This window comes from Artibeus jamaicensis, unplaced genomic scaffold (genome assembly GCF_021234435.1).
Source record: "Artibeus jamaicensis isolate MK-2021 breed Jamaican fruit bat unplaced genomic scaffold, CSHL_Jam_final contig_467, whole genome shotgun sequence".
Taxonomy (NCBI): domain Eukaryota; kingdom Metazoa; phylum Chordata; class Mammalia; order Chiroptera; family Phyllostomidae; genus Artibeus; species Artibeus jamaicensis.
The window spans coordinates 2,461,600-2,476,909 of record NW_026521845.1 but is presented as its reverse complement, the minus strand read 5'-3'; the positions used below and the strand labels follow the sequence as shown (position 1 = coordinate 2,476,909).

At 50.0% G+C, this 15,310-nt stretch overlaps 1 protein-coding gene across 3 annotated transcripts in view; it reads right to left on the bottom strand.

The window, feature by feature from the left end:
• TAF5L (TATA-box binding protein associated factor 5 like) overlaps positions 1-15,186 on the bottom strand; it is a 31,703-nt gene extending 16,517 nt beyond the window's left edge. Inside the window, exons 1-2 of one of the 3 annotated variants that reach the window (XM_037144116.2) lie at positions 15,054-15,186; positions 3,089-3,233 (exon numbers count right to left, since the gene is read on the bottom strand). In XM_037144116.2, coding sequence (XP_037000011.2) covers positions 3,089-3,230 — 142 coding nt within the window. In that variant the 5' untranslated portion in view covers positions 3,231-3,233; positions 15,054-15,186. Of the gene's footprint in view, positions 1-3,088; positions 3,234-14,520; positions 14,705-14,765; positions 14,854-15,053 lie in introns of those variants that run through there. The other 2 variants (XM_037144117.2, XM_037144115.2) reach the window with 2 other exon arrangements.
• Between the last annotated feature and the right edge of the window lie 124 nt (positions 15,187-15,310).

Genomic DNA, 15,310 nt, shown 5'->3' with positions numbered 1-15,310 from the left:
CTCTAATCTTCTCTCCCAGATTCCATTTGTTTTTCTGCTCTGCTTTCTGGGAGGCTTCCTTAACTTTCAACTCTTCTGATTTTTCAGTTTTACTATTATGTATTTAAATTTGTAATTTGTGGGGGGTTCTATGAATATTGTTTTTTAAAATAGCACTTCCTCCTCGTATCCAAGGCTACCAAGGATAGTATTTTTGAGTATTGGTCTCTCTGCTACTTGCTTCCTTTAAGTTGCTTTTCATGCTTCTTTCCATCTCTATTTCTTACGCTGAGTATAGATCAGCTTCTCCCGGGGCCTGACCCTCCCCAGCTGTTGGCACGGAGCTGAAAGGAACCACAGAGCTGATGGAACTCCGTGCGTGCACTCATCACCCAGGACAACCCGGATGAGCACCTTCCCAAAGTCAGTGTCTTTAGGTCTTTTCTCTCGAGCAGGTCCCATTAACCAGGGAAGCATCTCTTAAGCGCCTTCCTGGAGGATATGTGCCTGGATGCTAATGTTCTGGGCAGGGGAATGGGAGGAAGGAGGCTGGCATGTCAGTACATAAGTAGGCACTTAATCTCCACTCTGTGAGTTTATGCTCTCTAAAAAGAAAAACAAAATTCCCCTACCCTTTCTGCAGGGGGAGGGGAGCACTGGGACTGAGAGAAGCCATTTTTAATAACAATAATCTGGATGAAACATGACTACATTTCAGAAGATGGAACATGGATGTAGGAATGGTAATTACGCAGCAGGGTGGGGAAGCCATGACCTACAGGGCACACGCAGAAATCCGTGTCCTCTACTGGAACCCAGACAGCCGAACAGGAGGATGTGTGGGAAGGCTGACATGGAAGAAGGGTCTCCTCCCTTCTCTCCTGCTGTCCCCCCTGAGCCCGGCACCGAGTCCTCTACCCTGAACATCTCCCCTCTCCATGGCTGTGACCACTTCCTTAACTCAAGCTGCCCTCACTTCTAGCTCCCTTGCTTCTCATCCGGGCCTTCCCCGGTCAGCAGAGCCACCAGTGACCTCTCTGTCATTCACCCAGACACCTGGGATACCCTCCTCCAACTTGCCCCCCAGGTCAACAACTAGTGACTCGTTTGACTATTTATGGACCCCCGACTGTATGCTAGGAACTGTGAGGCCTTTTGGAAAGCCTCCCTTGGCCCGTCAGACTAATTCAAGTCACCATCTTCCTTGTTCCTACAGAACCAGAGGTGTCGCCCTGTGCTGAACTTGCTCCCCCACACCCGACTATGATGGCTGATCTATCCGCCTCATTTCTGACTGCCGAGTTAAGCTATCCGGGAGCTGGGTTCACAATTTCGCTACCTCTAGAACTTTTCAGCATGGCCTATAGCAGATGTTCAGTAATTATCTGCTGAATGAAGACATAATTATTCAGATTACTGGATTAACAGAAAGACCTAGTACAAGACGTTATGACACATTTCCTGGTGACTTTCCAGACAGAGTGACTCTCTGAGTAAACCATTCTATTGGACTAAGACGACTCGGAAGAGGGAGTTCTGGACGCGTGTCCGACAGTGTCGGCTCCTATTTCCTACCAAGGGCAGCACGGAATTACTACCCCCGGGTCCGATGAGCATAGGGCAGCAGGAGACTCGTGCACAACAGAGGCTCTGAAGGCAGGTTTAGAAGGCATCACTCTGGCCCTGTAAACTGGCTACTCTACTGGGAACCATGAGGCACTGATGAATTCATCCCCAGTCCATCACCCTGCCCCGTCTGTGGCAGGCGCCACCCGACGGAGTCTGAAGAAATGGGAGGACGAGGTGGCTTCGGTGTCGAGGGGTGAGAAGGCAGGTGTCTGACTGAGCTGCTTCCACGGTCTCGGAGGAGTCAGGAACCACTCTTTCGGGGATGCCCTCAGGTTCTCACTGATCACATTCTTCCAGAGCCAGGGCCATAATACACACTCAGAGCATGAAGGGTCTGTAGCCTCGACCCTGAAGGCGGCAGGAGGCAGCTGTGGTGTCCGTTGCATGAACATGCAGGCTGGAACCACTAAGAGGTGGTGAGAGGAACTGAGAAAAGCAGGAGGAAGCACAGAACGAAGGGAGAAGGGTCCAGCGCAAGCAGAGGAGAGGAACCAGGGCCCAGCTGGGAGAGCTCTGCTAACTCAACTCTGTGTTCCCACTAAAGACGTTCATAGTCACGCTAAAAGCACTGCAGGGCACCCCCCCCCCCAAATCTGCAGCACACAAACTCAACATAGGAAAATGAGATCCACCTAAAAAGCTGAAGTCACAAAATAGCTAAGTAACAGTTGTTTGTTACTCCACATCAGCGATTTTCAACAAGGGTGCCTGGCACACTGGTGTGCCGGCAGAACTCTGAAACCAACCAACACCCGCCTATTCAGTCAGGGGCACTGACCTCTTGTCCCTGAGACTGTCAAATAAAAAAAGGACAACAGCCAACGCAACCAAAGCCATCTGGTGTGAATGAATAAAAGTTGTACCTATTTTTTGGGTCAGATTGGCAAAAAACATACTTTTGGTGTGCTGCAGAATTTTAGTGATGAGTTCATGTGTGCCATGAGATGAAAAAGGTTGAAAATCACTGCTCCTGATTTTTCTAAATGGGAACCCAGTTTCCAAACAAAGCACCAAACCCTCAAATTACAAAAGAACAATCTCAGGAACGTATCTGTGCTGCCAATATGTCCAACCGCTGGCCCCGAGCACTCACTCTCCGAGCAGACCGAACTGCAGGCGAGGCCGGGCTCCGGGGAAGGGGCCTGTGCAGGACAGAGACCCTGGCCCTGTCGGTCTTACAGGGCAAGAGCTCGTGGGAGGAGAAGGTGCACTTAACATCAGGTACAGGTACAATTACTCAGCCTTCTGAGGGGGGTACATGGTGACAGGGGCTTGGAGAAGTGGCATGTGAGCAGGGCTCTGAAGGACCGACGGTGTCTGGGAGGCCAGCACCGCCTCCCTACCCCCACCCCCGACCCAGCTGCCGGGCAGTCCACTCTCCCAGGCACCACCTCCAGCAGAGAGCGATGGCCCACGGAGCCCGGACAGCAGCTCTCCTGCTCCGCCCTCCCCCCGCCCCCCGGGGGGCCCAGTCACCCACCTGTCAGGTTGGCCGCCATCTCCTCAGCAGTCTGCGACAGCCGCAGTCCTTGCTTCAGGGGACCGTCCGAGTCCACGTATTGCCGGCGTTTGAGGTAGCAGGACACTGCCATCTGAATCTGCTCGGTGCGCACTCGTTTCATGACCTGGGGGCGGGGACCACAGAACACAGGACGGTGAGGGACCGGGGCTCACCCGACCCGCCCTGACGTCACACTCGCCCAAAATAAGGAGTAGAGAAGACCGGCCATGGGCACATGAAGACGCAAGGCTCGGTTCCTTAGCCATCGCCCTGGTGCTCTCTTCCATCGTGTGTTTTCCCCGGTGACCATGAAGCCAAAGTCGACCACGGAGAACAGAAATGTAAAGAATGAATCCCACAGATGATCCCCCAGCTCCATTTAATGCCAAAATTTCAATCGGCCCCGCTGAAGTTTTCATTAGAGACACCATCAAAGAGCAACACGACGGGCTGAATTGCAGGGCTTTTACTTTCTCCTGCCTACTCTGCGAAGCAGGTATTGATCAGCAGTGAGCCAGCCAAAGGAGCAGGCAGGAGGCAGTCCAGAATCAAAGGCCCGAGAAATTCAGAAACTGGCTGAGGAGGAGTCGAGAAAGTGAGAAGTTAATAATGGGAAGGGGATGCTGTGTTCTCTCGCAATGCGGGAGAGGCCGCCGGCAGGCACCGCGTCAGGGATCCGGGCCACGTGCTTCCATTCTCCCCACGTCATTTACCCCTTCCACTCTTCACTTGTCACTGCGAGTACAGAAGAGCATCGAAACAGTAAGAGGGTATGTGTGTGTTAGAGTACGTCTCATGAACCTTTTTCATTTTTAATCCTCACTCAAGAATGTGTTTCTCAATTTGAGAGAGGAATAGAGAGAAACGCTGACGTGAGAGAGAAACGTCGATCCCCCCCGTACGCGTCCAGACGAGGAGCAAACCGCAATGTTTTGTCCTATGGGACGGACGTTCCAACCAGCTGAGCCGCCGGCCGGGCTGCCTCATGAGTTTTTGTAAGAAAGAAAAGGACAATGGTAGGAAGCACTCAATGGGGGCAAATTACTTTGGATAATTCTCGCTAATTTGAGGGTTCCCGGGCAAAACAGCCACTTTCCTCGACTACTACATTTATCACCAACAGTGACCAGAACCGCTGATGTTGCCAAGGGCCTCACACAGAACACGGTGGTCCGCACGGCCTGCCTGGGCCCACGTCCATCCTGTAAAGCTACCTTCCCCTTCCAGAGCAGTGTGGTGTCCACTGTGGAACGTCTGTGACATTATCCATGCGCGTGCGCTTGTCCCCAGCAAGGGACCCTTCTTGCACCAAGGGCTCCCAGTTTTGGGGGGTGGTAGATCTGCTTTTGATAATTTTATTTAGATGTATTTAAGTTGTCGGTTTCGATGATAAGGACTGGCCTTCTTCTTTGTGATTTCCTTCATTCTTTTTGAAGATTTAATCTCCCCTTCCCAGAAATCTATTTTTTTCTTTAAACTGTTTAGAGAAATATCTGTATCTAATTTTTACCCATCTGCAATTTCTTTAGTGTAGGATGTATGGAAAGGAGCCAAACGTACATTTTACCCAGATACTGCAGCGAACAAACGGTTCCAAAATCACACGTAATCTTTCTGACCTGATCTGTGGGGGCCCCTTTAAAACACACTGCAGATCTACTTTTCAATTCTCTGGAAGTCACTCACTAGAGCAAACGTAAAATGTTGGAGGAACGTAAAATGTTAGGGCGTTGTCAATATGCTGTTTTAAACTATGAGTATAGAAAGAGTATATTACCTATGCATTTCATTTCTGGATTACCAATGAGAGTAGGAAATATCTGTTTAAAGATAGAATGAAACGTGTTAATAAGTTTCCCGGTACCCAACCATCTTCTCACCATGCATTTGCACCTCGTGGTTATGGTGTATTGGTCTTCCACTGTACCGATAACTTATATATATCATTTTTAATAAAGATTATTTAATTGCTAACAGGAGGACTCTGATACTTTGAAAGCAGGGATTCCTGCTCCACGCATTCACCTGCACATCACTGAAGATGGTCTGGAGTGTGACCCTTGTGGTTCTCTAACCTAGCTACACGTAAGAATGCCATGTGTATGTGCGAATAATTTGAGCCCCGAGATTCTGATTCAATGTTATATTTAGAGAAAAAAAAATTACATGCACACAGAGACTGTGACAGTACTGCTCTTTCCCAGTGTGGCCCTAAGTCAGGCCTAGTCCTCCCACCAGCTTTGCGCCCTCCCACCCTCACAGCTGAGGGTGCTTTAATCAGACTTCCAGAGCTTCGTCTCCACACCCCGCCAGAGCAGCCTGACTCTCCTGTTTCGCCGAGACTAAAACAAACCCAGGTTTCCTACTGCCAGTCCCTTGCTGCCGTGGGGAGGTATGTTTGTATCCATGTGTGTCCCTCCGTGCTCCCAGTGGGACGGGAGTGAGAGCTCACCTCTCTGAGAGAAGACAGGGGAACCGCAGAGGACAGACCCTGCGATGACACCGTGTCCTGGCAGCGGGACACATGCATGCTCGCCTGAGTAGGACGAAGACAGGAATGTCACAGAAGAGCAGCAGAAAGGTCTGAAAATGAATGACAGTAAGAACCGGCAGTATTTGGGATCCCTAACTAGAGACTAGTTTGAAAGAGTACTCTAATGGATTTGCCCAGATTAGCTGCCCCAAACAGCAGTCTCTCTGGATCCAGCGCCATTTAGAACAGGGATCTGGCCTGAGAGTGGGAGGCGGAGCCACCGGAGGGATGAGGACCTGAGGGCAGGAAGCTGGGGTCAGCTGTCTTTCACAGCCTGCTTAGTGGCAACAGCAGAGACGAGCTCCAACCACCGAGCACACTGGGTTTGACTCCAGGGCACACACATTTCGAGGGAGATGGACCATCAGCCAGGAGAGCTCTGCAGAGGGCACCCTGGGGCCAGCTGGCGGAGAGAGGCCTGGGCCTGGGGAAGGTCCGGCTCTCACTGGCGCTTGCTCAGGCATTCAATCTTAGGTGACTAAGGACCTTTACGGGTTTCCGGAGGGAAAACTGACCCTACAAACAGCTACAGCACTGGCCCATCTGGAGACCGAACACCCAGGGATAGGCTGCTTTCCCCCGGAAGTTTGTCCACACTCTGCAGACCTCAAAATCCACTCGAAAACTCCTCCCTCTCAGGCCCAGAAGCACCACCACGGTCAGCCTCCCATTTGTACCTAAGACGGCCACAGGAAGGGTCATCTGATGCTCCTAAACCAACCTCTTGCGTGCACAGTTAGAACAAGCCCGCTTTAAAATGAAGCAGAATGACTGGAAAAACAGATTTAACCAGTCTCTTGAAGCTTCAAAAGAGGATTTAGGTAAATGAATCAACCTATGAAGTCCTTCAGGTATCAGCCCAATTCTCTGAGGATTTAAAAATGGCTGACCTCAGTTTAAAAGGGGAAGGCCATCTGAACCTTGACTCGACAGGGGACGATATAAATTGTAAATGCCTCCTGGGTGAGATTTGTACCCAACTGTTGCTTTATAAACCAAGCTCCCAGGAGACAAGACTTTAAAGGTCACTTGCCTACTACTCGGACATTTTGTTCACTGGGAAGGACATCAGATAAAAGGCACTCTCCTGCCTCACTGGAAGTGGCCTAACCGCAAACGACATCTACCCTGTCTCAGGACGTCACGAATTCTCGGCTGAGGAGCTGCAGATGCCAGGGGCAGGCAGCTACCTCCGAAGACCAGCAGGCCTGTGGATGGATACTGAACTCAGAATCCATTCTGTTTGTCTTCACCTGTCTGCTAGTGCCCAGCAATAACAATAGCTTTACTGGTCCTTTGGGTTTTTCTATACAGTGCAACTACTTATGATTACCGAACATGTATGAGATAACTGATATAAATATATAAATGCCCTACAATACAGAGACCAGATCACTAGGGAGAAGTAGGGAGGGGCTGTAGGAGTTGCCCGAGGCGATGGTGAACAGCCTACACTGGGATTGGCTGAGCAGCTGAATGCCTCCAGAGCTCGTGGAATTATGGGTGAGGTTTGGAATAAAAGAAGGGTTCTCAGGCTTTGTTCTTCGAAGATGCCTGGGTGACCGAGCTGCAGCTGCCTGCATTTTCCTAGGGATGGTACTTTGAATGGGAAGGAACTCGGGGCACAGCCTAGGTCGACGGGGCCGGCCTGGCCGGGGGCAGCAGAGTCATTCTTCTTTGGTTGTTCTAGAGGGGACAACCTCTGAGGCAGAAGCCTGCCATCTTCCAAAACTGGGTAGCTTTTGTACTTAATCTTATGCTGTTCTGGTTTGTAAACTAGTCCTACGGAAATAAGATAATTAAAACTAACAAGGGGAATGATAGAACTCCGGTGTTAAAGAGTTTAGCATTAATTGACAGGCTTAAGTGATTAAAGCTGTAACCAAAGAGTTAAAAAGTTTAGCATTAGTTCATAGGCCCAAGTGACAAATGCATGTGGACAGCTGTTGTTCCAAAACTGTGAAGCTTTTAGAGACAGACTCCGGTCCTTCATCACCAAACCTCTGCCTCTGGAATTTTGACTGGAGGGTGGCAGTGGGCGGCAGGGCCCCACTTGCTCTTCCAGCCAGAGAGATAAAGGAGCCAGAAGGCAAAACTCAGGTCACGACAGTCCCCAAGATAGAAATGACCCAGAGTTCCCCCCCCCCTCCACCGCATGGGAGCCGGAAGACCTGACTGCATTCCACCTACCTGCCCCTCCCATTTTGGAAGAACCCAGCCTCAATTCTGATCGTCCATCCCTAGTGGACAATCAGATGACGTGGCTACTGAGACTTCCTAGAACGAGCCTTGCCACTGCTGTGAGACCACTCTATCCGACCAGAACGTTGTTCACCAATGCACCCTTCAATCAATTTATGATCAAAAGGGGGAACTAGGCAGAAAGATCAAGAAGGCTTCTACGGAAAGTAACCTCCTGGGTGATCTGATCACAAACTCCTAACTGGGCAGGTCCTGGTGCGGTCATGCCCCAGGCCTGAGACTTCTTCAGAGAAAGGTTTTATTTAAACCAGTTCTGTCTGTTGTTCTTGTGCATCTAGGTTAACACACCTTCAAAATGCCGGAAGTGATGGATCCCGTGAAGGGGGTATTAAGCTTGCAGAGGACACTTAATCTGGTTAACTAGCCTGCAATCCCATTCTGACCCTGCTTTCTCTTCCTTCCCGGTAATCTTCCCTTCGTCCCCTCTTTAATTTCAAATGGATGAAAGATGCAAAACTGTTGTACGTCAGGGCAGTTAAGATCTCATTCCCCTGGCTTGTGTTGTCAGTTTGGCTCCTATAAACTCTTACAAAAATTCTTGGAAAAAAAAAAAAAGAATTCTGCAGAGAAGTCAGTTCCCCTCCCCCAACTGACTGACTCCCATAGTGCTAATATCCACAAGTGGACACATTGAGAAAAACAAGAACTCCTTAAAATAGACCTGTCTTTTGAGAGACTCAGGCACAAGACGAACATTGAGATTTCAAGCTACCTACTTAGTTGTTAATTACAAAAATATTTTAAATTTGAGTTTGGATATAAATTATAGCTTTCTTAAAATTTCAGGATTTCCCATAATTTTCAATTTACATAAAATAGCAATTTCTAAAGGTAAACACAGACGATCACAGACCTTTTCTCTTTGTGTCCCATCATTAGTATTTCCGGAACGGATAATGAGGATTCTGACACAATATGTATCTCTCACGTATCAACAGTTGCCTACTGTTTAACTAACAGCTTCAACAAAGTTGTTATATAAAATCAGGACATGGCTATTTTCCTGCTTCATAGTAACAACCGAGCAGGAAGACCGCAGCCACACTCTCAGTGTGGGATATAGACACATGGGGATGCCGAGACAGATGAAACCAGGCACACTGTGAAGACAGTGACGATGACATGGGCCCGCAGCTGAGTCGCTTCCTTTCCTGCATTGGAGCCCACCGGCTAAATTCAAGTGTACAGGACGTGGTAGGAGGTGGGGGGTGCTTGGCCAGACACCTGCAGCCCACCACTTCAAAGGCGAAGTACCACCCAATTCCAGGAAACGCCAGTCGGGTGCTGCAGGAACAGCACCCTGGGTCCCAGGTGGCAGCTTTGAGTGCGCAGGGCACATGAGTTCGAAGTGCATCCAGCCAACCCACCAGCGCCACCCTTGAATCAGCCCCCCATCTGAGCGTACTGGCACAAACCTAGGGGTTTTTATTGTAGTTCTTGTTGTTTTGTTTTAGCTTGCTTTTTGAAAGTAAAGGTATTTTTTCGGTTGTAAATTTATGCTTAAAAACAGAGAAAATTATTTTGTACATTTTGTTAAGTGAGATGCCATATAAAGTGCCCACGAGACACCCAGAGGCCAGTTCTCTACGCTTCACCTGCCGCCGTCTGAACGGCTGAGACGGCTCTCAAAAGGTCATTGTAAGTAGGGCCTGGGAAAATCTAAGCTTCCGCATTCATCTTCACGGTAAAGTGTGTTCAATTAGCTTTGTGAAAATATAAATCACAGAAGAAAATTAAATGAGCCATACTATTCTCAGTTTCGGTCATACCTCATATAATTTTAAAATTATGATGGCTTTTTATAGTCAATCTTCACTCAGACACAAAATGCCGTGACTACATCTGTCCTAAGACATAAATGGCACGTGGACAAGGCTCAGAGTCGGGGGCTCAGGACGCAATGCAGAACCTGGAGGGTTTCGGGGGGGGGGGTGTGGGGAGCACAGGAGAAGCAGAAATACCCCCAGGCAGACAGACGCCGCCAGAAGCCGAGTTCCTCCAACATCAATGGCCCAGAGGGGAAGACTTCCGGCCAACTACTTTCTTCCCCTACAGCTTCCCACCATAGCCATTCCAAACCCGCACTTGTCTCCTTACCCAGCCAGCTGACCTCTTTCGGAAGAACGCAGGGGCCGTTTACTAAGAAATGAGTTCCCCGACTCTTGCCGAATCTAACCATCACTTTTCCGCTCTATTCCTCAGGCCTCCTTCCTTGAAACTGCCTCTCTCGGTCGCTCCCCTCTTCCACTCTGGGTCTGCTTCTCATTCTTCACATTCCCTTCATCACTGCACTCCTGACCCAAGACGTCCGCGGCCTCCAGTCAGATCACCTTCCTGAGGTCAAATCTAAGACATTTCTACCTGGATGGGGCAAACATCTGAAATTCAAAGTGCAGATTCACGCTGCTTTCAAACCTCTCCCTTCTCGGAGTTGTCCTGTGCTGCCGTCATCTACCACTAAAGCAAGAAAAGTCATCGCCTAGAGATTCTCTTCTCTCTCTCCCTCTCCCTTCTCAGAGGCCACCGGCTCCTTCTCTGCCACACACAATTCTCCACGAAGCCACTGCTGTGTCTGACAGCCCAAATCACTTCTCGACTGGGCTACACGCCACTGTCTTCCCACCACTAGCCCTACCTCAAACCCCCTTCAGAATGCAGCGAGTAAAAGGCAGATCTCATCATGTGAGTCCCAAGTTTAAAGTCTACCCTCTGCCCACAGTACAGGCTGGCCACTCCCGACGTCCTCATTCCGTAGTTCCCCAGACAGATGGAGAGCTCCAGGGACCAGGCTTTTCTTATTGGTGAGAGTCCCCTGGAAAACAAAGTGAGTGTTGTCTAGCCTCTGTTTGGGGCTGACAATTTACTTTAAATTCATAATTTCTCTAGATGTTTATGAACCAAAAGGCCACACATATTTGATTCCTGCTTCAACACTGTTTCACGGCACAGAAAATTATTTCTATACAAAACCTCATCAACAGAAAAGAGTACAGGACAATCTATCTACCAAACAAACATCTATATTTACTGGGTTTGGACTTCATAAAGAAAACTTTCACGTTTGCTCTATTTGCAACAATGTAGACAGAAGAAAACAGGATGTTTTACTTTCAGAGAATAAGTGAAAATATGTCTTTCTATGTTTATCATTCTCCCTGAAACTGAATTCAAATACAGCAAGTAAAGATTCAGAGATGCTTAAATGACATTAAAGTGTGTATATGTATTTAGGGGGAGGGGGGAGGAGGGGGAGGGGGAGGGAGGGGGAGGGAGGGGGAGAGAGGGAGGGAGGGGAGGAGGGAATGATGTTCAGTTTTTCATAGAGGAGTACTGTCCAATGTGCCTTTCTGTGATGATAAAACTGTTTAAGGTCCGCACTGTTCAGTATGTAGCCAACAGCCACAAAGTTCTATTGCAACCAGGGAACTGAATTTTTAATTGAAATTAAATTTAAGTAACTGCATGTAACCAACGGTTACTGCATTTAACAACAGTTTGGAGCACAGTAGTATTACTTTGTGAAACAATGCACCGGCACTTTAGCTTACAAATGTCAGCTCACAAAGTGTTGCAAAAATGCTTCTGATTATTAAATGATCAAGTCTCTAAGTGCTAATGCTTTGTTGGTAAAAAGAAAACCAAAAAAGCTACCTTTTGTTATTAACAGACACTGTAGGATTACTAAGAATCAGATACATTGCAATATAGCTTTTCAGAAGGATACTTATCAGACTGCTAAATAAAGAACTAGGAATGGAAGTTCTCTGTAGTGTTTTCAGAATCTTTCCAGTACACATTCTTTAAACTTTCTTGACATTAAAAAATGAGATGGGGGGAAAATTTTTGCTTCAGCAGGGAGCAGCAGCTAATTTCTGTAAAGTGTCCAATGAAAAGGTAAGCTCAACCCTAAGACAATTACACTTTTACAATGAGGAAATTAAAAAAACATTAACTTAATAACAACTTTAGGATTGTAGATAAAATAGCCAAAAGTTTCCTTATAATCTTTAATTTATTGACATATATGTATTTAAAAAGTATATTACATAAAGCAATTTGTGCACTAATTCAAGAAGCAAGTTCTAATGACACTTTCAACATCAGTGTCTCTGAGGTCACCTAAGCCCCCCTGAATCATCAAATTCCATTTTCCAGAGCACATCACCTCTGCATCTACTAAATGAGCTATGACAGAGCATTTGTTGAATCCACGGAGATGCTCAGTGGGAATCCCATCCCAAGCCATCAGTACCCATTCAGGTGGCCATAACTTTTTTCGTTCATCACTAACTGTATCAGTTGATTGCATAACTATCCCAAACTGGCGTCAGCTGAGGTTGCTTTAGCACAACATGTGTTTTCCAACCATCGCCTTGTTACAGGAGAGATTGGAACAGTCGGCGGCACAGGGGACCACTGTCTCAGACTCAGGCACATACAGCAAACAGGCGAAGATGATTTTTTAAGAGGGAGGGCTACCTGGAGTGATCCAGGGTTTCTCCGAGCCTTCTGTGAGTGCTCTCTAAGCTTCCGCGTGGATTAAAATGCCTGTCTCTGCTAAGCAGTCATCCTCCTTTAGGGTCGCAGGCAGACACGGAGCTGCCAGGACACGTGGATAGGCCTTCCCTACTTTCCATCCAATGTCACACAACTGCAGGCACTATTTTTCCAGATAGCTCATCTACTGTCATCTGTGCTCATCTTAAAAACCTTCTACTGCTTCCGCCACTGTGGAGAATTCAAACAAACGAGCAAGTCAACCTCCATTGTTCATTTCAAGGTTACTCTGACCCACCTTTGTTAGTCTAGCTGGTGGGTAGCACCCGACCTTCTCGCTTCAGGGACTCTGGTCAGGCTCCTCGGTTCACTGAGGGCAGCGCCACCCTGGCCCCAGCCTGGTTCAGCCAAGTGCTATTCATGCTTCACAGTTTGGCTGGGCTGAGCCATCTCTTCCTTCCGAAAGCTTCTTTGAGTGTGGCCCTCTCCACCCACAGAACCCAGGGACAAACCTCTATCACGGCACCCATCCCACTATTACTCTGCTCCCTGCATCACCACTGCCACTGCCTAGCCCTTCCCGGGTGTGCACCATTGGTTAGAAACGATTTTAAGTGCTTCTCCTTCACACCTTGAAACACCCTTGTGAGCTGGGTACCATTTTTCAGACGGGAAAGGCGAGGCCCAGAGAAGTAGAACGATGTGCCCAAGGCTCCACAGTGTCGAAATGGGAACTCGGGCCACCAGGCCGCAGGATCAGAGCTCTCACCTCTTCATGTTCTGCTGCCCAAAGGCTTCTGCATTAGATCAGGGGCTTTGGGGGGGACAGGACAGTGAAGGCTTACCCTATGCTTGAGAAGAGGGTGATGAAAACAGTCACTACCTGAGAAGCTGTCTGTCACATGAAGAGAGGCTGGAAACTTGGCTTCCAGCACTGCCTGCTGAGTGATGCTGGTTTCATAGGGTCCCCAGGGTACCCTTCCAGTTCAAGTGAATTGTCAACAACTAAACCCCATTCCTTTTCTCCAGAGATGTTCTCCACGGGTTTGCAAGAATGAAAGCCAACCCCTTTCCTCCCCCAAAACAAAAAACAGTTACTGAGAAATAAAACTTTTACCCAGTTTCGGAGTGAAAGAAGCACATGCAACCCTCACATTTAGAGGTAGGAGCAACAAAACTATTCCAAAACACACTGATCTGATTTATTGTCCATCACAAAGGAAAATGCTGAAGGCGAGTTCATCTTTTGGTTTTCTAGTTTAACACTTATCTTCAAATCAGGAAGAATTTGTAATTCACAAAGGCAATCAAAGTTAGTTTGCTTCATATTTTCCCCCCAAAACTTAGGCCTACAAGGCAACCTGAAGGCAATTTGACAAAAAGAAAATCGTAACAGCTAATAGTTCATATTTGCAGAGTGCTCCCTATATGTCAGGCACCTACACGCACATTATTCCTATTTCTTCCGTATCCTTTAAAAGCTCCCCTTGGGCTATCAGTTATCAATTCCCTTTTACGGAAGAGGAAACTAGGACTCACGGAGGTTACAAATAGCTACAAGTCTCAACCTCAGCTCCATCGCTCCCAAGTCCCCATCCACTACGTGAAGCTGGGGCACAAACTCCCCTTCCCACTCCCCTTTTCGAGCAGGACTGTCACCTGGGCGGGGGACTCGGAGGCGTCCGCCCCCACCCCACAACTCAGGTGCAGGACACGCTTGGGTCACATAACCGAAGATAAACCCCGCCTCTACGCTTCCTCCCAACACTTCATTAGCGGGAGTTATGATTCCAAGATCTCAATGTGCAAGGTCAGAGTTTGGTTGGTTTCAGGCGAGCGCCGCATGGGCTTGGCAGACTTACCTTCCGATCCTCGAGTCAGACCTGCTGCGAGGTCCGCAGTACGCGAACACTTTCGCAACTGATGGGAGAGCGCGGAAAGCTTTCCCGTACCCCACTTCCGCTAAGTCTAAGATGACACCCCTGTTCCCCCCGTCAACTCGCTCCGGACCGACGCCTCGCCGAATACCTGTTCCGAAGCCTCGGAGGGTCGCGAGTGCCGCCGAGGCGCCCGACTCTTCCGCGGCTGTCACGAGCGAAACCCCGCAAAGGCAACCAACCTTGCAGGTCGGCGTCCTCCAGCAACCGCTACTCTCGCTCCAGATCTCCCCTGTCACAAGCGGAGGTCGATCTCGCATCCATCCGCCCACCACCACCATGTGCGAAGTTCAATCGTGAGTTCGGCCAAAAGACGTTTCCTTTGGCCGTCCACGAAAAGGAGACCTGGACCGGTGCCCTGCCCGGCTGCCCGGCGCCGAGGACCCCTTCCCCGCGGATGCCCCGGCGCCGCCCCGGCCAGACCCACCCGAGCAAGGACGCGGAGCCCCTCCAGGTGTAGCGCCGAGTGCAGGCCACGCCGCCCGCGGCCGCCTGGGACTCGCAGGCCGAGGGCGGAGGCGCGGCCGCCGCGCCCGCGCACGGCGGGCCCCACCCGCCCCGCCCCCACCGCCCCGCCGGCGGGAGCTGCGGGCGCGCGCCCCGCCTAGGCCTCGCCGCGCGCCGCCCGCGCTCCCTCCCTCCCGGCCCCGCCGCCGCGCGCGCGCCGCCCGCGACCCCCTCCCCAGCGCGCCCCTCCCGCGCGCCCCGCACTCACTGAACATCCCAGGCGGCTCCGGCTCCTCCCGCCGCCGCCGCCTCCGCGATCGGGTTGCTTCCGCCTCCGTCGTCTCTGCGGCAGGGTCTCGCTCCCACGGCCGGCTCAGCCGGGCCCCCGCGCCCCGCGCCCCGCCGCCCCCGCCGCGGCTCTGGGCGGCCGCTCCATGACTGACTGACACGGAGCGGGCCGCGGGCTGGGCCGCTCGGGCCTCCAACGCGCAACCGTCTCCACCAATGGGCGAGGCGCCTCGGCGC